Below are 26,492 nucleotides of genomic sequence, written 5' to 3'. Positions count from 1 at the left end.
TTAAAAAGAAGCAAAATGTCCTTGCAAAGAAGGCCTTAATTTACAATAGCAACCAAACAGCACCAGAAACATAAAATGCCTCAACGCCAGTTCGAACATCCATATTGGTAGCTCAAAATCCTACAGTTTTCATTCTAATAAGAAATTAGAAAAGGCAAAGAAGATGAAAGTAGAAGGCCTGAGAATACTTAATTTCATGTTCTAAATAAATAAAAGGCTACATGAGCATCTTCATGATTCTATCCACAGACACTCAACCGATCACGTCAACGCTGGCTGGCAAAGTGTTCAACTCCCAGAAGAAAAGAGCAGGTTAATTCCCCCTGCACAATTCCAAGAGAATTCAATCCTCAAGCATAAATTAAATAAGACATAGGAAAGGAAGAAATGGACACTAACCCAACATTATCGTGGTTTGACATCAGGCTGTGGTGATCTGTGAAGCTGGTTATGGTGGTATGGGGAGGCGTGTGGACCCTTTGTTGCGGAGAAGCTTCCGGTTGGTTGCCCAGTTCTGGATGGAAAGTCTGATCTCATTTTGATGCCATTTCTGAGATTTATATTGGAGCCTACGTGCTCAATTTGCATGGCTTGGAAGTAGGATGAAGAACATGCCATGTCCTTGAGATCAGGCAGTGGTGTTAGGGCTTCAACAACTTCACTCATGAGAGGCCTGGCTTTTGGATCACGGCCAAGGCATTGGGCAGCCAACTGAGCTGCTTTCTGTGCACCCTTGACAGAGAATCTTCCTTCCAGGCGGGGATCTATCAGTCGATAAAGCCTACGCCTTTCCCCAAGCTGTGGTCGTGCCCATTCTACTAGGTTTTGCTCCCCACTTGGTCGCTTCTTGTCCATGGATCTTCGGCCAGTCAACATTTCAAGCAGAACCACCCCAAAGCTGTAGACATCACTCTTCGATGTCAAGTGTCCTGACACAAGATGCACCATGTTAGAAGGTTGTGAAAAAAACAAGTCAAAAAAATAATGACATACGTTGCTCCTGAAATTTTCATACAAAGTTACAGCCAAAGATTAGAATTTTTCACACAAAGCAATTAAAAAAGGAAACAATCGCCTAAAGCCAAAACTTGAGAAGATGAGAATTGAGTGCTACCCCTCAAATTTTAATCCTTTAAATCCACCAAGGACCCCAAACAATAGAATTAAAGGAACATTTATTTTTTATTTTTTCTTGAATTCATTCTATTCTTGAAACATGCCACAACTTGACAATCCAGTTTTATTGGCTAAATAACTGCTGCACCGGGCATGAGAGAAAAGAAGATGGTCCTTGGCTACAATGTTCTTCGCTCTTCATGAGAGAGAGAGAGAGAGTTTGCATTTTAGATTATGCAAAGGGGAAAATGGTCCAAAATTATTAATATTTCAACATGTAAGGCCAAAAGTTCCACAAGAATGCAACACCAAGGAATGTCTGTCATTTTTGAAATGTTAGGAGAGGTCTGTGTCTTATATTTTGCCAACAATTTAATGAGGGACTTTGTACAGCAAACAGATGTTTTTTTAGCTACAAGAAGAGACAGTAAATCACCTTCTCTTACACTATAATTGAGTAAGAAATCTGTGGTGTTTGGCTTTTAGTTCTTGGGTATCAGCTGGGTTATAGAGTATAAAGAGTGAAATATGAATGCAGGAGTATGGATAAGGATATTCAGGATGCCATTCCTCTAGATGTGTGTCCATGTCTTGAAAATTCCACTGGAAGCAAGAGAAGGTGGCATGAGATATCTCACATTCATATGCCTCCTCCCATGGGTCAAAACATAACACAAGCACAGATCAAAAGGCATGCCTCACTCATAGATGTGATGAGATCCAGGCATACTGTGGGCTTGAAAGCCTCACAGAAAACATATCAAAAGCAAAACACACCATCGTAGAAAAGTTATAAATATAATTTTAATATAAAATGTTCCAATGAATAAGTTATATCCACGGTAAGCTGAACACTGGGCAGTCTCATCACCTCCTTCCATGGGTAAGATATAGTTATATTTGCGTGCTTATTTGTTTATGTTAGCATATATGCACGAGAGAGAGAGTAGCATATCAGTCACAAGAACACAAATGCAAATATGTCAAGTGCATAAAATCATGATGGTGAGATTAAGATGAAATCATATCAAGCAAAAAGAAAATAAATGATGATAAAGCCTGAACCATCACCTGTCCTAACATACTCTGGGGCTGCATAGCCATAAGTCCCCATTACTCTGGTTGATACATGTGTTTTTTCTCCCTCTGGACCATCCTTGGCAAGTCCAAAATCTGAAAGCTTAGAATTATAATCCTGCAATAGCAAGATTTAATCAAATGAATATAAATGAGAACAAGAATAAAGTAAAGAATGAGAAAAAAGTATGGTAGCATTGTTAGAATCACCTACCGCATCTAACAAGATATTTGATGTTTTAAAATCTCGATATATCACTGGCCTTTCAGCTTCCTCGTGAAGAAAGGCAAGGCCTTTTGCAGCACCAAGTGCAATTTTCATCCTGATAGACCAAGGAAGAGGCAGGGATCCTGTGGCATATATCATGGTCATTTCAAAGAACACCAAACATCGATAGCTGAAGGAGCAATCTTCTCACTGATTATAACTAAAGGGATGACTAAATTATCCTGCACTATAATGATACAGTCCCACCTACACAATTATTATTGGACTGCTCACTAAACTATTTCAGAAAACCCTGTATTGTATGTGGCTCTTATACTTTGGTTTTCTTAAGCAAAGAAAAAAGAAAGAAAAACATGAAGAAGCAGCACAGCAAGAGATCGTCGACGAGTACCCTGTGTTTGTCGACGAGTAGACAGGGTACTCGTCGACGAGAAGACAGCAAGGACTCGTCGACGAATGTCCTGTGATCGTCGACGAGAAAATACCAAGAGCAGGAAAATCTCAGAGTTCTGTACTCGTCAACAAAAGCCTATTCTCGTCGACAAGTGGTCTTCTTGGTCTCATCGACGAATCCCCTATTCTCGTCAACGAGAAGTTCTGGGCTGCGAGCAGTTTCTTGAATTTTGAATTTGAACGTTGAGGTGATTGGGTAGACGGAGGGAAACCTCCAAGAAAGTGTTTTATATGTCATTCGGGGTATAGAGTGATCATTTGATAAGTGTATTGTGAATATTGTGATTTTCATAGTGAAATTTGTGTGTCATTGCTTCCGTGGATGTAGGCTTTGCCGAACCACGTAAATCTTATTGTTGTTCTTGTTCTGGTTGTGTTATTTACTTATTGTATTTATTCCGCTATGCATCTTAATTACTTGATCCATATCACAACAAATTGGTATCAGAGCGCTTGTTGTTATAGCATCGGGATCGTCTTCTATAAGATTTGACATCGTCAAATTTGATGGAATCAGAAACTTTGGTTTATGGCAGAGAAGAGTGAAGGACATTCTTATGTAACAAGAAATGGCCAAGGCTCTACTTGATACTCAACCGGAAGGAATGGATGAGGCAACATGAGTAGATTTGAAAGCAAAGGCCGCTTCTATAATATGCTTATATTTGACCGACAAAGTACTCCATCATGGTGATACATCAATACAGGGAAGGGAATAGTGCGACTGATTTTCTTACTAAAGAAGGAGAAACGGGAAACAATGTAATCTACCAAGAACAACATTTTTTACCACATTATCTGAAAGGTATTCTTCGGATGGATAGGTTGGATCTCACTTTCATTCGTCGTTAGTTCAAATCTCGAGTTTTGATCGGTGGATTTTGATTTGTTTAAGGTCTTTTTGTGTTTTTATCTAGGCTTTTTTCTTAGTTAGCATCGTTTGGATCTGTTGTCCTGGTTCGATTGGTTGTTGGTGTTGTTTTTTGGGAGGGTTTTATTTTATTTATCTGTATTCTCCATTTTTCTAATCTTGTAACCACGATATTCCTCCACCAAAAGTGAGGGCATATTGATAAATAATAGGAGGTGCCGCCCTCTTTTTTTTAAATATATATATATATATATATAAAGGTACTCTATCAAGAGATGGAGGAGGATTCTCTAGTGGCTATATGGCGAAAGTTAGAGAGCCGGTACATGTCCAAATCTCTTAATAATAAACTTTTTCTTAAGCAACGTTTGTATTGGCTTAAGATGGTTGAAGGATCAAACTTGAATCAACACATTAATGCTTTCAATCAAATTATTAGTGATTTGATGAAAGTTGATGTTAAGTTTGATGAGGATGACAAAGTTTTGATGTTAAACTCTTTGCCCTCGACTCATACCTATGAAAATCTTATGACCAATCTTACATGGGGAAAAGAAACTCTTGATCTAGAAGAGATAACAAGTATTTTGCTAAATTTTCATCAAAGATTAAAAATATGTGATGAAGGAGAATAACTTGTGGTAAAGGGTAATAATGAGCAAGGCAAGGGGAAATTCAAACATGGATCAAGTCAGAAATCTCGAAATCAATCCAAGAAGAAGAAAGAAATCCGGTGTTATAAATGCAGTAAAAAGGAGCATGTGAAACAGGAGTGTCCGGATTGGATGAAAGGAAATTATGAGAAACATGAAGGTACTTCAAAATCTGTGAAAATTGTTCAAGAAGGAGGTTCAGCGAGTAGTGATGGCGATGTTCTATCAGTTTCAGCAGGGTCGGATAATCTAACGGACTCTTAGATACTTGACTCGACATGTTCTTATCACATGACTCTGAACAAAGAGTGGTTCAATACTTACAGATTAGTGAATTCTAGATCAGTTCTTATGGGCAATGATGCTTCTTGCAAGATCATTGGCATAAGAAATGTAAAGATAAAAATGTTTGATGGTGCTGTAAGAACGTTGTGTAATGTAAGACATATACCAAAGTTTAGGAAGAGTTTGATATCACTTGGAACTTTGGATTGTAATGGCTTTAATTACAAGTCCAAAGATAGAGTTTTACGGTATGGAAAGGTAATCTGACTGTAATAAAAGGAACTACCGTTGTAGGTGGAGCTGCAGCCGTAGATGCTAAATCAGATGAGACCATCTTGTGGAATATGCGCATTGGGCATATGGGGAAACACGGCATGAAAGAACTACACGAGGAAAATTTTGAAGGGCTTGAAATCATGTTAGCCGGAATTTTGTAGGATTTGTGTTCTTGGAAAACAAAACAAGACAAAGTTCAAATCAACTAAACACAAGACAAATGGTATTCTTGATTATGGACATTCAAATGTTTGGGGTCCGGTAAGAGTTGCATCAAAGGGTGGACATGTGTATTATGTGAGTTTCATTGATGATTACTCACGAAAAGTCTGGGTTTACTTCATGCGTCACAAATCAAGTACGTTTGTCAAGTTTAAGATTTGGAAGGCTAAAGTGGGAAACTTAACAGAGAGGAGAATCAAATACTTAAGGTCAGATAATGGGACTGAGTACACTGATTCTCGGTTTATGGAGTTTTGTGCGTAGCAGGGCATCAAGAGACACTTTACAGTTCGTCGGACACCTCGTCAAAATGGTGTGGTAGAACGGATAAACCAGACACTTAATGAAAGGGCTCGGTGTCTCATATTAAATGCAGGGCTACAGAAAAACTTCTGAGTTGAGGCAGTGAGTATGGCTTGTTTTCTGATAAACTGATCACTAAGGGCATCACTAAAGGGTAAAGTGGTAGAAGAGGTTTGGACGGGAAATGCAGTAGACTACTTCGGATTGAAGGTATTCGGGTGTCTAGCCTATGTTCACGTATCCAGTGAGGAGAAGTCTAAGTTTGACCCAAAGTCTCGTTGTTGCATCTTTTTGAGATATCCAGAGGGTGTGAAGGGGAACAAGTTATGGGACTCAATGACAAACAAGGTGGCGATCAGCAAGAATGTAGTCTTTGATGAAAAGGTTATAGTGAAGCGTACTCAAGAGTATGATGAACAAAAACAAGAGCTAGAAAGCTGGGGAAGTGATGAACATGTTGTGCAGGTAGAGTTGGAAGCTCAGGGCAACGGAAATGATCATGGTCCTATGATTGTAGGGAGCTCTAGCTCGGGAAACTAGTAAGTCGACGATATTCTTATACGGAGATCCAGACGCACTATCAGGCCTCCATCAAGGTATGGATTTGAAGAGTTAGTATCTTATACTTTTCTTACTAGTTGCAACGATCCAACTACATTTCAAGAGGCAGTGCATGACCAGAAGAAAGATAGGTGGATGGGAGCGATGATTGAGGAACCAAACTTGAGATTTTGTGGAGCTTCCAGATGGGAAGAGACCGATAGGTTGTAAAAGGATATATAGGAAAAAGGAAGCAATATCAGAAAAGGAAGGAGAAAAATTCAAGGCACGATTGGTGGCAAAAGGATACTCACAGAAGAAGGGAATAGATTATGATGAGATCTTTTCAACAATGGTCCGACATACTTCTATCAGAATTGTGTTGGAGTTGGTAGCCCATTATGTTCTTCATTTGGAACATATGGACGTGAAGACGGCGTTTCTTCACGGTAACTTGGAGAAACAAATCTACATGGTATAGCCAAAGGGATTCATTGAACCAGGAAAAGAAAATTTTGTTTGCAAGTTGAAGAAATATCTTTATGGGCTCAAACAGTCTCCAAGGCAATGAAATAAACGGTTTGATTCTTACATGATCAATATTGGTTACAAGAGGTGTGAATATGACTGCTGCGTATATGTGAACAAGTTTGAGGTTGGTTCTCTTATTTTCTTGCTATTGTACGTCGATGACATGTTGATAGCTACAAAAGATTTAACTAAGGTGAATCAGTTAAAGGACCTGTTTTATAAGGAATTTGACATGAAGGATCTTGGTTTAGCCAAGAAAATACTTGGGATGGAGATTTGCTATAATAGAACTACAGGGAGATTATGATTATCTCAGGACGGTTATATACAGAAGGTGTTAGAGAGGTTTAACATGGCTAATGCAAGACTGGAGTGTACACCTCTAACGAATCATTTCAAGTTGTCTACTGCAGATTTCCCAAGTACGAATGAGGAAATCCGAGACATGTCAAAGGCCCCCTATGCTAGTGCTGTGGGGAGTTTGATGAATGCCATGGTGTGTACAAGGCTAGATTTGGCTCATGCGGTGAGCGTGGTTAGTTTGTTTCTTTCTAACCCAGGAAGGCAACATTGGGAAGCCGTCAAATGGATACTTAGATACTAACAAGGTACATCGGGATATGACATCATGTTCGGCAAGCAACAGGGTTGTCCTTCAGTTATGGGATTTGTTGATGCTGATTATGCTGGAGATATGGATGACAGAAGGTTTACAATGGGATATGTGTTTACCCTTGTACGAGGACCAGTGTGTTGGAAATCCATGGTACAGTTTCTGGTAGCATTATCCACGACTGAGGTAGAATATATGGCAATTGCCGAAGATGCAAAGGAAGTCATATGGCTTACTAGTCTAGCCAGAGAGCTAGGGTTACAGCAAGATGGTGTGGTACTGCATTGTGATAGTCAGAGTGCCATTTACTTGGCGAAGAATCAGATATACCATGCTAGAACCAAGCACATTGATATAAGGTTCCACAGGGTTCAGGAATTGATTGTTTCGGGTGAGCTTGTGTTGGAGAAAGTTCACACATCTGAAAATGCAGCGGATATTTTGACGAAATCAGTTACCATTGCTTGGACTTACTCCATGTCTCCAAGTGATAGAAGGGAGACATACCTAACCAAGCGTTTTCAAAGTTCAAGGTGGAGTAGTTAAACATGTTTTTCGGGATTCTCCTAAGGGGCGTATAATCGCCAAGGTGGAGATTGTTGTTTGTGGCTCTTATACTTTGGTTTTCTTAAGCAAAGAAAGAAGAAAGAAAAACATGAAGAAGCAGCACAGCAGGAGATCGTCGACGAGAAGACAGCAACGACTCGTCAACAAATGTTCTGTGATCATCGACGAGAAAATACCGAGAGCAGGAAAATCTCAAAGTTCTGTACTCGTCAACGAAAGCCTTTTCTTGTCGACTAGTGGTCTTTTTGGTCTTGTCGACGGATCCCTTATTCTCGTCGATGAGAAGTTCTGGGCTGCGAGCAGTTTCTTAAATTTTGAATTTGAACATTAGGGTGGTTGGGTAAACGGAGGGAAACCTCCAAGAGAGTGTTATATATGTCATTATGGGCATATATTGATGTATAGAGTGATCATTTGAGAAGTGTATTGTGTACATTGTGATTTCCATAGTGAAATTTGTGTATCATTGCTTCCGTGGATGTAGGCTTTTCTAAACCACGAAAATCTTCTTGTTCTTGTTCTGGTTGTGTTATTTACTTATTGTATTTATTCCGCTGTGCATCTTAATTATTTGATTCATATCACAACACCCTGAAAAAGAATAATGTCAAACCAATATATATATATATATATATATATAATTATTTATTTATTTATTTATTTTGTGTGGCCATTAGGTTAAACGTTATCTTGTAGATTTTAAACTTAAAGAACCTTAAATTTGCTTCCTGACTGTTGAGATTGGTAATTCAAAGAAGGAAAACAAAAGAATGCTTTACAGTTCTTGCTAGCAAGCCATTTGGCATGGCAAGATCTTTCCTCTCTTGAACTTATGATCTCCACCTAAATGACCTTTTATTTATTAAATTTTTTTACGAGCTATGCAGTTTATATGAGATCACTCATCACTTCACCAAAAGATAATTTTATCAAGAAAAATTATTTCCAATAACCAATTCTTGCCTCCGGAAAAAATCATTTGCCTTAGAATTCAACTTCAATATCCCTCGTCAAGCTGACCATTCCTTCATCTAAGACAGCAACATCACCACAGTTTCCCATGATGAAAAGAGAACAAAACAAATTTCCTTGAAATGAGAATAAGTGCCCCTGTTTTCTCCAGCACCAGGAATAGTTGACTAACTCCATAACTGACCAGGTAGCCCTCTTTAAATTGTAATAGCAAGGCCTCCCTCCACTTCTCAACAGGAATGACAGCTCATTGCCACGTGATTTTCAAGAATTGGCAACTAAGGGGTTTGAAATAAAATTTAAGACAAAATCGCACAGTTGTTAATATGATGTCCATAACTCTTACCGCCAATAGGTAAGATGGAATACATTGCAAGGGGAATAAGATCTAAACCAAAGCCTCTAAAAGATATTGAACAATAAAGACACAAAGGGAAACTGAGCAGATAACTTCTAAAGTAGTGGATAAGGTATCATCAATCCCTGAATGAGGCACTAAAAGGAATTAGAAGAAGCTACTATTTCTCTCCGAAAATATGCATATTAATTGACTATTAAATGCTCATTTTGGATTAAGTTTTCATTCCAATTATATACTAAGCACGTGAAGTTTTTAAGTTATTAAAGAGTGACTGAAGTTTGTCGTATTCATATAAAAATAAAATAAAATAAAATAAAATAAAAAGCAAAACTAGTGAGATCCAAAGCTTGTTAGTAGATGTAGCTGTTTTATAGGAAAAACCAAAACAAAGAATCTTTAATCTTTACCAAACCAAATTGATACGCTAATTTAAAATAAAATTTTAAAATAACACTAAAAGTTCTGAAATTTTGACAGATAAAAAATCATCCAAAACAAATTTCATCAATTTCAACCTCATATAGGATAGGATTTTTCTTGGAGTATAAAGCGTGAATTAAATGTATAATCATAATTTCTATTCTTTTATTGTAACTTATTTAATTTATATTCCTCTAAATTTCTTATATTTTAATTCTATTTTAATTTATTTAAATATGTCTAAATGCCAAATTTGTAAGGTTTAATAGCAGTACCAATAAATTGCTTGGGAATTGAAGATGAAAAATTTTCTAATTTAAGGTGGTAAGATAATTAACTGTCATTTGATCCAAGGACAACTATTATGCATTTGTAAATGTACAAAATTATCTCTTTGCCCTAGATTGTCAAAGTCAAACATGCATATGCATAATAATTAAACTAATTATTAATTATATTATGTTTGCATTCTTGTAGGAGATGAAGTTTGGCAATGCACACATGATTGGCCATAGAGACGTGTGATGGGGTCTACCAATCCCAAATTCCCAATCTTAGGGCATAGTGGGCTCAAATCGGGGTTTTTTAAAGGGAGCCCCTATGTGTTAGCTTTTTCCTAAGCTGCTCAAACGTTTGTATGTCATTCATGACACCTATTTCCTTTTATTTTAACATACTGACCGTGTGTCTTGACCTGATTCACTAAAAAATCCATTATTTTTTCATTTATTGAAATGTGACATGACATTCTCTTATTGGTGGATAATACCTCACTCCTTTTTGCCTCTCCTTATAAATACCCCCAATTATTCTTCAAAGGGGATTCTCCATCATAATACCTTCTCCTGGCAGCTTCTTGCAAATTCCCCAGTTCTCTTTAGAACATTCACTACTAGCCTGCATCAAAGCTCCCCTCCCCCCCCCCCCTCTCTCTCTTTCTCTCTCTCTTAAGAACCCCCTGCATAGCATTCAATCAGTGTTTGTTTCAAGTTTGAAAATATAACAAGAAAAGAGTCTCTCCCTCTCTCTCTCTCTCTCTCTCTCTCTCGCTCTTCAATCATCATAATACCCTCACCTGCCAGATTCTTGTAAATTGCCCTATCATCCTCTCTAGAACATCCATCACTTGCCTGCAGCAAAGCTCTCCGCCCCTCTTAAGAACCCCCTCCATAGCATTCAATCACTGTGTTTTTTCTTTTTTTTTTTTTTGGAGTTTGAACATATAACAAAAAGGAGTTCCTAATTTCCAGTTATAATTTTTGTTGTGCATGATGATGTTAGATATATTTTGGTTGTTCATCATATGAATATTGAGTAAGTTATGTTGAGATAGACATTGTTGATTCAATCTCATTCTGATACATCTTGATAGTTTTGATGATTTCAAAACCATATATTTTAAATGATTTTTTCTATAAAGTTATTGTGACAATACATGAGACCAATGTGATTTGAAACAAGTATGGAATTTGAGCTTGGCTGGCTTGGCACAGCATAAGTTGACTCACTCATATCACATCAAACAGTGCATGAGCAAACTCAAGCAGAGCATAAGTCGGACTCCTGAACTGGAAAAAGTGAAAATTTTCCTTCGTTATTTTGTGTGGGTATTTTGTTCAAATCTTATCACGATTTTTGAGCGTAAAAGTTGTGATTTTTTACACACAAGGTGTTCGGCCAGACCTAAAGATATAGATACATATCGTGTTCCATCATTTTTAAAATTCAAACTTTGGGAAATATCCCTCAATATGTAAGACTTGAATGTGCACAAGTCTGACTTATTGGCATATTCCCTTTTGGCTAAGAACTTACAGGCATTCTCAAACTTGTCATAATAAAAAACATACTATATTTGTATCTTTCTCACACTATTGAATACATGTGATTGAGGTTATGAACCCAACAAATCAATATTCTAACATAAAAACTATTTGGAAAAAACACTATGTTAAGCTACTAATATAGAAGATAGCTAACCAAATTGTGTAAGAAATATAGGTCCAACTTCATACTGGCAACCCAACAAAATTGTTATTATAATCATGGTCTTAAATTTCCACGAAACTGTCGAAATTTCCGATTTCCGTCACCTTCGAAATCGAAATGGCAGTCGATTTCCGTCTTGCATAATTTCCGTTGAAATCTCAACGAATCATCCAAAATTTATCGAAACCTCGAAATTTTAGCAAAATTGGACGAATTTTATCGAAACCTCAAGAGTGAAGTGAAATTTCTCTTTTAATTTATTTTATTGAAACAAAAGGTTATCACAAGTGCTTTTGAAATTATATGAAGAAATAAACTTATAGTAATATTTTATTTAACCATTCATGTCTAAATTATCAATATTTGTATAATAAATAATATTTAAATGATTTATGAATTTCATTTGCATTAACTGAATATGTTTAATGTACATTATCTTACATACATGTTTGATACACATACTATTTTACAACTTTTCCACCTCATACAAAACATAGATGTATTGAATTTGTAATATATTAGTCTTAAAACTTATATTTTATGTTTGTTAACCATTTCTAAAGTTTCACAAAGAATTCCAAGCTTTACTACTAGTTTCCGTTATTTTTTCAAATCGAAATCGAAATTGACATCGAAATCAAAATTTCCGTACTTTTGGAGCTTCGAAATTTGAGTCGAAATCGAAATTTAAGACCTTGATTATAATGTAGAAAGACCCTAAGGTTAAACTAGTACACAAGATAGATAGCCAAATTGAAAGAATTATAAGTTCTGCTACATACTTCTAAAGAGGTGACTCTCCAAACTTCCTCGAGGCATAAACTCATATACAAGTAGCCTTTGATCATCTTCAATGCAGTAACCGAATAATTTAACCAAATTAGGATGTAGAAGATCTCCAAGATAATTTACTTCTGCCTACAATATGCAATAAACACATAAGAAATATCAATTTTCAGGTAAATGAAGATAAATCAAGGATGACAGTAGCCCAATTTTTTGGGGGATCGTCACACAAAAAGGAAATTCCAGAAAAAAATAATAATAAAAAGAAGCAGCAGCAGGGGAAAAAGGAATAAGAAATGGGAAGTCTCATACAAGCCACTCTTTGTGACCCTGAAGTCCATCATGGTTAAGCGTTTTAACAGCAACGGTAAGCCCTGTACCAGGTTTCACTGGAGCAGATCCAGTCTCATTGACCCAACCTTTAAAAACACATCCAAACCCACCCTCACCAAGAAGACTTTCAGGTCTAAAATTTCTTGTAGCTGACTTAAGCTCGTTAAAAGTGAATTTTCGGAGCTGGGAAGCAACTTTTAGTTCCTCGCCTATGTTGGGAGTGGATGGAATACTTTCTGCATTGCTAGTGGTCGAAGAGGATCCAACTGGAGCTACCGGTTGGTCATTACTAGTATCATTTGTAGATTTACTTTCAGCTGATTCACATACAGAAACCAAATAATATCATGAGACTTCATCAAATATAAGTAGACAACTCGTGCATAGGAGCATCTATAGTTCCTAAATTGAACAAAAAACAATTAATACAAGATCATGCACGAAAAATAATGGTTCAAAATATTAAAATGCCACAACACATACCATTCAATACATGCCCCCAAAAGCACATTTGCATGTCAATTCAAAAGCATATATAAAATCCCATGCCAAGACTTTTCAATCAATCCACCAATGAGAAGTGCTTATGCTTAATAGTTTCAAAGTTTTGGATTGTGCAAGACGTGTTGTCAAACCAGGGGCAAAAGGCTCACATCACACTCATAGTAGGGGCAGGAAAACAGTTATACCTCCATTTCAAGAGGTGCTGATTCACAAATTCGAATCCCTACCAGTGCATTGGGATGCATCCATCCACACACACACACAGTCCCAGAAGTTGTAATTCCAAATTTTCGATGTCTGTATGACAACATTCAGGGACATGACATCAAAGGAAGACACAGATTTATCAAGAAATTTCAGAAATAATGAAGAATTTTGTGAAAAGAATAGCAAAAAGATAAAAGCTGATGGTTATTTTACGTCAAAATTCACAATATTTGCTAGATGAATACACAATCACTACCCCTATCACCCCAAAAAAAAGTATATAGATAACCTAAGATATGTAGGGTTTCTTCCTGATGGTTTGTGTTAGAAGAAATATGTTATTTTAGTAGTTAGATTGTTTGTGGGGCTATTTTTATCCTTAAATCTTTTTTAGTCTTATTAATATATAAGAGGACCTGGAACTGTACGCAAGGCGCCAGAAAAACTGCTAACTGGTTTTTTCTTCTTCTGTTCTTCTCTTAATCTCTAACCCCAAGGTTACATTTGGTTCGCAGAATACCTATTCTTATGAATAGATTAGTTATAGTTAGTTATAGTTAGTTATTTTGAAAAAATTTCATTACTATGCATCAAATAACAATGCGAATCTTTTTATACATCCACAACAAGGAATAGACAAAGAATAGCTATCCCCAAATTTCACCCTAGGAATGTCTACTCCTTTCTTATTACATATTGGATGAAATAATAAGGAATATACAAGGAATGACACAATAACTACTCCTTCAACTTCTAAATCTTTCACTATATTTCATCTTATTCCAAGAAATAGTTAATCAGCGTACCAAACATAACCTAAGTGCTATATTTCCTTTGATTCTTTAATTTATTTTAGATTTACAACATGGTTTCATAGCAACGGTAAGGTTGTCGCCATGTGACTTGGATGTCACGGGTTGAGGTGTGGAAATAGCCTCTTGCAAAAATGCAAGGTAAGGCACGTACTATAGACCCATTGTGGTCCGCCCCTTCCACGGACCACGCATAGGCGGGAGCTTTGTGCATCAGGCTGCCCTTTTTTCTATTTTTTTTTTTAACATGGTTTCATAGCAAGGTACTTTGAACCTGATTAATGTGATGTGGATACCGCCCTTCTCTTCCTCTCCTTTTCTTTCCCTTATGTTAAAAGTAGAGATTTTTTTCTCGGGATTGAGAGTCCTTACCATTAAAGTAGGGTTTCTTATCACCCTCCTCTCAGCCCTGAGCTACTCGTGTGTGTTGTGTGGCTTGTGGTAGTTTGATCACGTAAAGACAGCACCTCACTGTTTCTCACGGAATGTTTCCAGTGATTGTACTGTTATGATGCTGTAATTGCTGTTTTCATGCCCGCCAATGCTTCTAGCTGCTTCCAGGTTGGTTATATTTAAATATCTGTGGTGCTTCGTTGTGGTCTACCCAGTTCTGTGTGGTCAAAATGTGGTCTTCTTTGCTCAACAAGCTAAGCCCACCCTCCTAGAAGCAGAAAAGTGGCCAAGCAGAGGAGCGAGGCAAATACATAAGCCCTGTGCTCAAAGCCAACTTTTGACAGGAGGAGTAAGAGACTATTTATGTCTGTGAATCCTCCTACGGTACTGTAGCTTCAGTTCTGTGGTTGTAGCTTCCTGTTAAAGTTCTGGGATCTGGAGTGCTATTCTGTGCCTCTGTGTGCTCCCTGATTTTGCAAAAGTCGCTGTGTTGTTCATTCCTGATACTCTTGTGCGGATTGTAATGTATAGAAGGGTGATTTTGATGGTCTCTACAGAAAAATCTTTAGCTGATACTGTTTAACCCATAGATCACAGCCATCAAATTCACTGGATCCTCCAACTAACTATCGTGGTCTCAAATAGTGTATGTATATTAATGCAAAAGGGAAGTCCAAGTATTTGTTGCATTCTCCTCCATCTCCAGACTCTTAAGGATTATGAAGATTGGATGAAAGTGAATGACATATCGCTTGTGTGATTGTGAAATAGCATGGAGCCACAAATTGCTGTGAATGTGATGTTTCATAGAACAGCCAAAGCCATATGAGATGATTTTTGTGAAAGCTTCTCACAAGATAAAAATCATACTTGTGTTTTCAAACTGTATGAGCAGTTCTCCAAATATGACCAAGAAGGCAGGGCCTAGCGGGTCCAATGAGTACTATAGCACTTTGAAGGGTATGTGGGGAGAACACAACATATATCAACCAATTAGCTCTGGTGCTGAGATGATTAACTGGCAAAGGGAAGAATTTTTGGCTGCCAGGTTTTTGTCTAGGTTGAGTCCTGAGCTTCAACCCATTTGTGATCAGATTCTTTCCAATGAATCCATAACATGATGAAGCATAATGCTATGAATGGATCACTAAAGATGGCTCTTAGTCTTCTTCTCAAGCTTCTTCCTGTAATAGTTCAGCCATGGTTAGCACTGCCTCCAACCATGGTAAAGGAAGTATTGGAGGATGAGGATAGGATATGGAAAGCGGTTTTGAAAGAGGTAGTGTATCAGGACAAGGAGTTCACCATGGCAATTCTTGCATTTGAGTACGTTGTGGTAAGGAAAACCATAGTTGATAGCTGCTGCGATCTCCATGGGAAACTGGCTTGGGCGCTGAGGGTGATTCCTCTATTGGAACTTCAGATGCACCTAGCCACTCCACTAGGAGTTGAGTACATCAACTACTGGGCTCAAGAGAAGTATTGAAATCTCATCTGCATAGTTCAACAACTCCACACTCAATCTTCTACATCTAATGCTACAATTTCCCATTCACATCCATTTGGGCTTCTTGCATCCTCATCCTCTTAACCTTAGGTTATCGATTCTAGTGCCTCTCCCATATGACAAGCAGTCCTAACTTATTTCAATCCAGAAACCAACTACATTACACTCTTAAGGTCACTCTTGCTGATGGTTCAGTTACACTGGTTTCTGTTGTGGCAATACTCTTTTGTTTCCTTCTATGCCTCTTTCTTTGTGTTATATGCGCCAAAATTTCCCCTAAACCTGTTATCAATTAGTAAGTTAACTAAATCTCGTAACTGCTCTGTGACTTTCTTTCCTTATTGTATTATTCAGGATCTCCAAATGAAGAAAAGGATTGAAAAGACTTGAGAAAGATGACTTGTACTATTTTGATAGTGGTGGTAGTAGATCCAGTTCTTTCCATACCACTCCTCAATTTCTACAAAGCAGCAGCATGCTCATTTGGATTATACATCTCTCTTCAAAAGATACAAGTTTTTTCCATGTTCAAGTCTATTTCTCATTTTTGAGTGTTTTGTGCATCAACTGGAAAGGCATGTTAGGACATCTTTTCCATCTACAATTGAGTCTCAAAGTAAATCATTGTTTTCTCATAGTCATTCAGATATTTGAGGTCTCTGTAAAGTCAAGAATTGTCTAGTCATCAATATTGTGTCCCTTGTGGATGACTTTTTGCAAAAGACCTGTATCTATTTATTAAAAGACGAGTCTGAATTTTTGAATGTATTTACTTGATTCTACAAGGAAATAAAAACTCAATTTGGCACTGTTATTCAAATTTTTTGATTTGATAATGCACCTGGATTTGCAAAATGAGCTTCAGTCTTTTTAAATTAACACTTTACCTAAAAGCTTAAGCTGTTAGTTTGTGGGCCAAAAATGTATTTCAAGACTTAACACTCCCCCGTATGTGCAGCCCAATTGCACATGGAGAGATAACAGTCAATGAATAACACCCATATTGGGAGGAAGATAATTTTTTAACAAACTTACATTAAACATGGGCAACAAGACTAGAACCCAGGACCCCCTGGTAACCAGCTTTGATATCAATATTATCACTTAACCTAAAACCTTAAGCTTTTAGGTTGTGAGCCAACAATATATATCAAGCCTTAACAAGTCTTTTTTCTTGACCAAAGGGATTATTCATCAAACATCATGTGTACATACCCAGCAAAATGGAGAAGACCAAAGGAAAAAATAGGCATTTACTTGACATAGCATGGTCTATACTCCTTCAAATGCATTTTACTAAAACATTTTGGACTGATGCTTTTCTTATAGAGTATTTTCTACAAGTTGCCCTCTAGTGTCCTAGGAAGACAAATTCCCTTTTTTATCATCATTGTGTACCCAAAAGCATCCATATTGTGCCTTGTGTCTTTGGGTGCATATGTTTTGTTCACGTTCTACATACTCGTCAGGACAAGTTCTCTCCTCATGCTTGTCTTCACCAGGTATTTGAGAACTTAGATAAGTAACAAATGTCATGATCCCATACTCGCAGGAAATATGTTACTGTAGATGTCACTTTTTTTGGGGGATAGTGGACACCTTATTCCTCTAGTGCAGGCAAGGTCTTAAATTTCAAGTTCGACTAAAATTTTGAAACTCCAAAAGTATGAAAATTTTGATGGAAATTTCAATTTTAATTTTGATTTCGACTTGAAAAAAACGATAGAAATTAGTTGTGAAGCGTGGAATTCTTTTATGAAACTATGTAAATGGTTTATGAACATAATAATGTAAGAGATACATCCATGTTGTGTATAAGGCCATCTTGCTTGCTTTTGAAACCAAATTCATTCTTGCTTGCATTCAAAACCAGATCCAGTCGTAAGTCAAGAATCAAAGAAACTGGCAAAGAAAGAGGACGGTCAAGAGAGGTCGTTGAAGAAGCTGCTCGTGTCCGACATGTAAGAGTGCAAGGAGTGGGCAAAGGGAGTTCATCACTTGATTTTCTTCCCTTTCCGAGTTTCTGGTCTGGAATTCAGGACCAATGGGGCTTCAAGACCTAAACTATTTTCAATTTTTTTATTATTATTTTATGTTCCTGGAGAAGTCATGTTCCACTATTCCCATTATGCGTACACTTTGTCTAGCGAGGCATGAAAGGCACAACTTTTTTTTCTCTTGGGTGTACACTTGACAAAAAAATGCATGTACCTCTTAGGATTGCACCTTCTAAATATGCCTTGATGCATTTTCGCCAAAAAATGCCCCAAGGGGCACCTTGAAAACGTCTTTGAAAACACTACGTAATATAATACATCTTAAACATACTCAATTAATGTAAATGAAATTTATAATTAATTCAATATTATAGTTTATACAAATAAAGAATTTTTAATGTGACGGTTAAATAAAAAAAATTGTTGAAACTTTATTTTTCATATAATTTCAAACGCATTTGTAATAATCTCTTGTTTAAATAACAAAATTAGATAAATGAAGTGAGAAAGTTCACATTGCATCTAAATTTGACATTTGAATTTCAAGGAAATTTCATTGTAAATTTTCGACAAGTTTCACAAAAAATTTCATTAAGTTTCACATTTGATAAAATTTGAATGATTTGTTGAAATTTCAACAAAAATTTTATAATTAAGATAACAACTACCATTTCAATTTCGAGGGTGATGAAAAGTGGAAATTTCAACGGAAATTTTGACAACTTAGTGGAAATTTGAAACCACAAGTGTAGGGTCCCCTTTGGATGTATCTATTTTGGGTCAATCAATAATTTATGTCCCCATGTGCCTCATGAGTTGGTCCTCCCATTCCTACCATTATCCCTCTCCAAAAATCTTCTACTCTTCCAAATCCAACACTTACTGACCTAGACAAACAATTGAGGGTTTATGAATGATAGAAAGCAAGCACTGACGTCACTACCACCATGCAACCATCTTTTTTGCCCATCATTGCTTCAATTCTTGTACAATCATCCTCGCATAAGTTGGATTTGCCTATTGCTCATCAAAAAGGTACTCAAATGTAGTCAGCAATCCTTAGTTGCTTATCCTATTGCTCACTACGTTTTTGTTTTTTACCTTCCTGTCCTGAATGTTCTTTTGCTTTGTCTATTTCCTTGGTTTATCCCTTCCTCAATTGTTGAAGTCCTTGCTTACCTTGGACAGATTTTGGAAGCATGCAATGGATGTAGAAATGGATGCCTTGACCACTCGAAGGACATGGAACTCGACAAATCTTCCTCCTAATAAGAGTTGGTTAGGTGTCATTGGGTCTACAACATCAAATATCTTCTTAAGCCTCAATTGGTTGCTAAAGGGTACACCCAAACATAAGGTATTGATTATTTTGAGACTTTCTCTCCTATTGCTCGACTAAATTATGTTGATCTCATTGACAGTTAATTTTGGTTGGTCATTATACTAATTAGATATGAAGAATGCCTTTTTGTGTGGATATTTGCAAGAAGAGGCATACGTGGAACAACCTCCTAGGTATATTGCTTAGGGGGAGGATGGTAAGGTATGTAAGTTGCATTAGGCCACTTATAGTTTTAAGCAATTTCCTTGAGCCTGGTTTGACAAGTTTAGTGTGGAGGTCTCTACAATTCGCTTTATTAGTGCTTATTTGATAATTCGATCTTTGTCTGCAAAAAGGAAACAAGGTGGTCCTTCTAGTAGTTTATGTTCATGATATCATCAGAGACAAAAGCAGGATTGCAGGTGTTAAGGGGTGGCTTCAAGTTAAGTTTAAAATCAAGGACTTGGGTGCTCTGGGTTACTTTCTTAGTACTAAGAATGTATGGTTTAGGAAAGGGTTTAATCTATGTCAATTCTCAGGAAAAATTTACCTTGGACTTGCTAAGTGCAACTAGTTTGTTTTAAACTAGTCAATGCTCCTATCATTCTAATGAAATTATCTAGGGATGTGGGATCAAACTTTGAAGACAAATGTCAATTTATGTGGTTGGCTAGCAAGTTGATACTATCACTAGACCCGACATATCTTTTTGCAGTATGGGTGATGAGTTAGTTTATGGAAAAATCCCAAACAACCACATTTGGATGTTGTTTATAGGATTTTCAATAACTCAAAAGCTCTCCTAGCAAAGGTTTGATATATAAATATAGTAAAAGCTATGAGATAATAGGATACTCTTATGCAAATTGGGGTGACTCTATTCATGATCAAAGGACTATTGGATATTGTATGTTTGTGGAGGTACATCTTGTTACCTGGCATAGCAAAAAATGAACTAGTGTAGAAAGATCTAGTGCTGAATCAGCATACTGTGAGTGAGCTTATGTGGCTGGAGTCCCTTATATTAGAGATGGGATTATTGGTAATTAATCCATATATGTTTTGTGATAAGCAAGATGCTATTTATAATGCTAGCAATCCAATATTTCATGAGAACAAAAAACATTAATGTTGACTATGATTTTTGAGAAATGTTGTGTTGAAGAAGATTGTGAGGACTCCGTTTGTGAAATTTCAGGCAATGTTTTCACAGAGACTTTAATTAAGCCCGCCTTGTCTAATGATTGTAACAAGATGGGGTTAAGTGATGTAATAATTAGGTTGTGTGAGTAGGGGTATTTTTGTCCTTAAATCTTTTTCACTCTTATTAATACATAAGAGGGTAGATCTGGAGCTGTACTTTAAGGCTCTAAGAAAACTGTCATCCAGTTTTTTCTTCTTTTCTTCTCTTCTTCTCTTCTGATCTAACCCTAAGCGCTGTATTTTCTTCTTTGATTCTTCAGTTTATTTCAGATTTACAACAGTTTGCATGTAGATGATCATTAACTTAACACATTAGCATGGACATGCTTAAGTTTCAAATTTCATATACATGGCTTAGCTTTATTTTTAGCAATTATGTATATGAGCACACCTTCTATTTTGGTCTTTTGGAGCATAATTATTACTTTGATTCATTATTTAACTAAAAAAAGTGGTTCACACAAACACAAGTGCAAATGTTCGCCAAGAATTTTAAGAACTGCCATCAACATCCCATATTCATGTTAAGGCTGATGCTGATTGTAGTGGAGACATGCAAATCCTTCTAAAGCTTGGGGAATCCTGATGAATGATAATGTGAAAATATAAGCCTCTAAATTAGGTTAACCAAACTTTCATTTATTTATTTTTTTTATACTAAGAGTAGTTATATAAAAATCCACTTCTTCCTCTTTCCACAAGATGTCATGGAAGAAAGAAGGAAAGAAAACAGCAACATATGATCATATTTTTGTCCATAGATTGCCCTTCATGATAGTGAAATAAAAGGTAAATTCAGGGGTTTTCTGGTATCATTTCTATTTTGCTATACATAAAAGAAACAGGTAATGAAGATGCGGTTGATTATGTTGCTGGTTTTTTCTTTCTGTCGTTAGTTTTTGCAAAAACTGAAAACCAGACTCTGGTTTTTATTTGTCGTGGCAACCTGCTAGAATAATTTAATAATATCTAAAATTAACTCTTGTGGATTAAATCATCCATTCCATATAGAATTTTGAATTAAAATTAGAATATAATGACCATGTGAATTTAAAATATAATTAATATAACAATATCCATAAATTATACTATTTTTCGATTGTCATGTACAATAGGATTGTTCTTGGAACACTAAAAGGAAAGTACAAATTTTTTTTATTAATTTTTATCAAAATATTTCATAATTTATATTCTAATATTTTTTTAATTTATTTTTAATTTTAATTATATTTTTAATTGCTATCTGATTCAAGGACAAGATGAAAAAACGTTCAATTATGTTTTTAATTTAAGTTTTCAAAAACTTAACCAAACATTCTGCTACTTTTCAATTTTTAGATTTTTTTTTTTTTTTTGGCTTTCAGTTTTGGTTTTTGGTTTTGCTTCTGTAAATTTTGACAGTGGTAGCAAACAGCCCCTAACATTAGTCAAGTTTTCTAATGAATCAAGAAAAACATGCATCAAATTATATGATCAAATAAGAACAAATGGCAAATGATAACAGCATATACCCAATATAAAGATAAACATGCATCAATAGAATAAGAACAGCAGCGATTCGCATTATGTACCATAAATGTCAGACCAAAAAATTGAATGAACATTGCCGTACTCCTCAACAACCATGCAGCACCAAACATGAAATAGACAAATAATGACTAACATGATGCAACAAAAGAATCAAACAACAGGGTCCAAGACTCTTACAGAAGAACCAGACAATACAAAACAACCATCTTAATAAACATTCCAATATGGAACAACTTTCAGAAAGAGATTTGAGAAGTACCATATTGAGTACTAGTGCCACTTATAGAGCTATCTATCTTGGTCCTTGAAGACATGCAGCTTACAATGAACCTAAACTTAACCCAACACCCTGTCACCTCGGCATCATCATCATTCTTATCCCTCCCTTCTGATTTGCCCACACTCCAATTTCCCACTTGAATAGCATCAGGACCCAATCCCATCCTTTCAGAGCCCTAAATTCCCATAGCTTATTTTGAATTTTTTTTCTCTTTCCAGCAAATAACCCGCTTTCTATATGGCTTAGTCCAATCGCCACAAATCCATCATGCATAATCATAAACAGAGCATCCCTAAAAACTAAAGCTTACCCGACAACACTTCCACGTAATAGCCAAACAAAAACCCCAGTAAAAGGATCAAGCAATCCGAATTTTGCCGAAGCGAGAGTGACGGACACTGCTTTCAAAACTAAGAAACCCACATTCAAATAGCCCAAATCATTCAAGCCCAGCTAAGAAATCGAGCGGATAAGGCTGTAAATGGCCAAAATAGGCAAGAACCAGATCATAAAATGAGCTTACAAAATACGAAGACCCCATCCAGCGTAACCTCTAGCAAGTACAGGAAAAGAAAATACAAATGCCCAACTCAGAGCCCTCAAAACCCTAGAGCATAAGTACAGAGATGAGCAGTGAAAGAGTGAAAATACAACATCAACTAACAGTTCTTCATTCGATCTCCTCCCCCACCCCCAACCTCTTCTCCACCCTCTCGCGCGCACACAGAGGAGAGGCGCACACACTACATAGGCGTGTCCTCCGCGAGCTTTCAAAACAAAATGGGCACCAGTTTTAGAGATTGAAGATGACAAAAGTTGAAGTAGTAGCCTCTGCAACCATGAGAGAGAGAGAGAGAGAGGGACGTATGTTTTGTTTTGCCTTTTGCGTGAAAAGCAGAGAGAGAGCGAGAGAGAGAGAGAGAGCGAGCGAGAGAGAGAGACAGAGGGGGAGAAAGGGCGGGCGCTCGAGACGGAGCGAAGGAAAACAATGAGCTGTGAGGTAAGAAGGTCAAGGCGAATTCTGATTCGACATCCCAGTAAAAGGTACGACAAAGCGGGAGATTTGATTGGCCTGTGAGCGGAGGATAAGTGTACGGTGGTGCGCCAAGCATAGCCGGGTGGAATTTTCGGACTTTTTCATCCCTCGCCAACAAACAAACAAACAAACAAAAAAAAGCAAAAAAGTAACCGGTGAATTCCGATGTCCAGCGTCAGAGTCGCAAGACACATGGGCGGGCCTGGCCCATGCCTCCGATTTGGGCTTCTCAAAATGTCTGCATCTTTAATTGAATTTATAAAATTCATAGTTGTTTTTTTTTTATTTTATTTCACTCTAAATTTTTTTTCCCCTTTATTAGATTCAGTTTTGACTTCGTCTATTCAAATAATTATGGTTAATTGAATCGAATCTAATGTCTTTTATAATTTATCGTATATAGATGATTACACTTAAATAAAATAATATTAATTTTTACATATACTACGATTAATGATTTAAGAGACTTGATTAGTAAAATCATGTTCAAATCTATCATTTGGTGGGCGAAATTATTATTTCTTCCTTTACATATATATATATATATATATATAAAATAGTTTATCATGTCTAATACCTTTTGGTGATTAATTTAAGATAAAAATATTTCAAATAATTAGGTGCCATTTAGGAATGTGTTGGAATTATTTTTTTTTTATAAAATGAATCCTCAATTTAAGTGCAATGTAGATAAATTTTGACTTTTTCCTTCTCTTTTATAGATAAAGGTTTTGCCTATTTTACCTTAGGATGTACCTTTTTATTAAAATTTATGATTTTATTTTATTTTTTAATTAGATAGAATTTTAAAAGAATTATTTTTTATTTTTAACCAAATAGACTCGCTAAATTCAAACATTAACTTATTTAGAAGAGATTTTTTAAACATAATATCATTCAATTTTGGTTGAATTTACTTGTTGTTTTTCATTACAAATAATTCATATTACTCTTGCTTGGATGTCCTACTAAATATTGCTAACCCTTAATCTAATTACATCAATAGGCAATTTTAAAATTTAATTTGACTAATTAATTCCATTTAATGAATTTCTTTTTTAAAAAAATCCAATAAATACAAATATTAAATTTTGCAAATCATTCTCAAAAGTCAATTACTCAATTGAATTTATCTAATTAATCCCATTTAATAAATATATTCAACTTTCTTGAAATATTGTAATAAATATATATATCTTAAATTGCACAGGTCATTATAATAAATGCATTACTTATCATTATACAGAAAAAGAGTTTTGATGCACAGAAGTTGTGTACCCTAGGGGCGGAGGATGCTGATCCGTAAGTTTGGTGTCATACCAAGGGGTCCAAAGGGCTCATTGGTGGTTGGAGTTCTCATGTAATAAAAAAAAAAAAAGAGTTTTGATTGATCGTTACAATTTTAAAATTTTTTTATTTGAAATTCTAAGAATTTAATTAGCATTGATTTTGGAGGCCAAAAAAAGTCTTTCATTAAATTATCAAGTTTCTAAGTTTAGACTGTAGCATTAAATGAATATTCAAATTTTAACTATTTTGTCATTTTATAAAAGTTAATCGTTAAACAATTAATTGAAAAAAATAATAAAGTAATTACATTTGTTTTCAAAATCTATTAAATTCACTAATCTTTTTTAGATGCAAGTTAGTCCCCTAATTCTAACTAAGCATTATAATACATAGGAGATGTCTTCTTACATATATTTTTAGTTTCTTGATTTTATTTATTATCTAAAAATTTTAAAAATGCAAAAATTGAAAACAACAAAAAGAAATATTATTTTATGCTCCAAAGGCACTCAAGAAAATTTCCTACTCCCGGATCATGACATTAAATTTTTCTCTACTTCAATATCGTCATTAACCCAAAAATAAAAAAGCTCACTAAGGTAATGTTTGATAGTATCTATTTAAGGTTTGAATTTAAATTTGTATTAATTTATAAGAAAGTCAATATAACGTTATACTATATTTTTTTCCAAATTTAGACCAATTTAAGCACATGATTTAAATTATACATATGTTTCCAAATGAAGGATAATAGCTTTAATAATCTATTATTATAAATATTAACTACAACAATATGTGGCTAATATAATAGCTATAAAATATATTGTTTTATTTCCAAAATTACATAGCTAAGGACAGTGCATATTAAACAATAGCCAAACATCATAGGTGGGCTCTAAAAGAAAAGAAATATAAAAAAGTAATTTACTCCTTAATTTTTGGTTGTCAAAAAAAATGAAGAAGATAAAATATATAATGAATCAATAAAAAAAATTTAATGTTATAACATAATTAGAATTTCATTTTTTTAAATGTTTAATTATACTAAAATAGTTTTTTTTTAATAGCATTTCATGTAGAAAGAAAATATAAAATAAAAAAAAATTCCTTCTTATTTTATTTCCTAACTTTCTTTTTCCAAAATTAAATCCTTTATCTAAATGACCCTAAGAGTAAGTAGTTTAGTCCAACCTCAAGAAAGTTTTAAGCTAGCATTTTTTGTGGGAGGGGATGAGAAATTAAATTAATTCAAAGTTTTCCGAGTACCCATTTGAATTTTGATTAAGAAAAAAATAAAAAATAAATGTTTTTAATTATGTTTTCTCATATTAAATATGATAAAAAATTTATAATATAATTAAAATTAAGAAAGTTTTAAAAATAATGACATGTAAATCTTTTTTTAACTTTTAATTTTCTTTCTCACTTTTTTTAATAATTGAACGTTTAATTATTTTAATATATTTCTTTCCTTTATTTGATGTTTTTAAAGTTCCAAATAATTGTAAAATGTTTCGACATAAGTTATACAAAAAGTCATGAACAGTGGATTTGTAACCCATCCAAATACAATAATAAAATTTCATATTACACCACGTCTTCATATTTTCTACTAAAATGTTATGTGCATTGCACATGCAATATGTGCACCACCAAATATTCTTCATATTTGACCAAGAACCCTTCTCCTCCATAATGTAATCAACCACTAAGGAATCTTCATGAAGCTGGCTAACGGTGGACTCAGCCTCTTCATCTTCTTTTATACAATTAGCTAATAACTACTTGCATGATTTCATAGTCGATGACCTTTGA

General features: G+C 35.3%; 1 protein-coding gene across 2 annotated transcripts; it reads right to left on the bottom strand.

Moving 5' to 3' along the window:
• LOC131153316 (serine/threonine-protein kinase PBL34-like) lies at nt 1–23,323 on the bottom strand. Of its 2 annotated transcripts, XM_058105547.1 has the most exons (7): nt 22,331–23,323; nt 12,577–12,914; nt 12,261–12,396; nt 2,408–2,544; nt 2,188–2,311; nt 400–929; nt 1–323 (listed from the first exon to the last, which is right to left on the bottom strand). In XM_058105547.1, the coding sequence occupies exons 1-6, from the start codon at nt 22,512–22,514 to the stop codon at nt 406–408; spliced, it is 1,443 nt and encodes a 480-aa protein (XP_057961530.1). In that variant the 5' UTR covers nt 22,515–23,323; the 3' UTR covers nt 1–323; nt 400–405. The 2 variants fall into 2 exon arrangements, with proteins under 2 accessions (XP_057961530.1, XP_057961522.1); XM_058105539.1 differs by having other exon boundaries at nt 1–929; nt 22,331–23,281.
• Nucleotides 23,324–26,492: the final 3,169 nt, after the last annotated feature.

This window comes from Malania oleifera, chromosome 1 (genome assembly GCF_029873635.1).
Source record: "Malania oleifera isolate guangnan ecotype guangnan chromosome 1, ASM2987363v1, whole genome shotgun sequence".
In the NCBI taxonomy this organism is placed as follows: Eukaryota; Viridiplantae; Streptophyta; class Magnoliopsida; order Santalales; family Ximeniaceae; genus Malania; species Malania oleifera.
Note: the sequence above shows the minus strand (reverse complement) of the source record. Positions and strands in the feature narration are given on the sequence as shown.

Coding starts and splice junctions, on each gene's coding strand:
- LOC131153316 (XM_058105547.1), bottom strand. CDS start 22,514: ATGGGATTGGGTCCTGATGCTATTCAAGTGGGAAATTGGAGTGTGGGC. Junction 12,915..22,330: donor TGGCACTAGTACTCAATATG/GTACTTCTCAAA, acceptor TATGTGAATCAG/CTGAAAGTAAATCTACAAAT. Junction 2,545..12,260: donor GGAGAGTCACCTCTTTAGAA/GTATGTAGCAGA, acceptor TATATGCCACAG/GATCCCTGCCTCTTCCTTGG.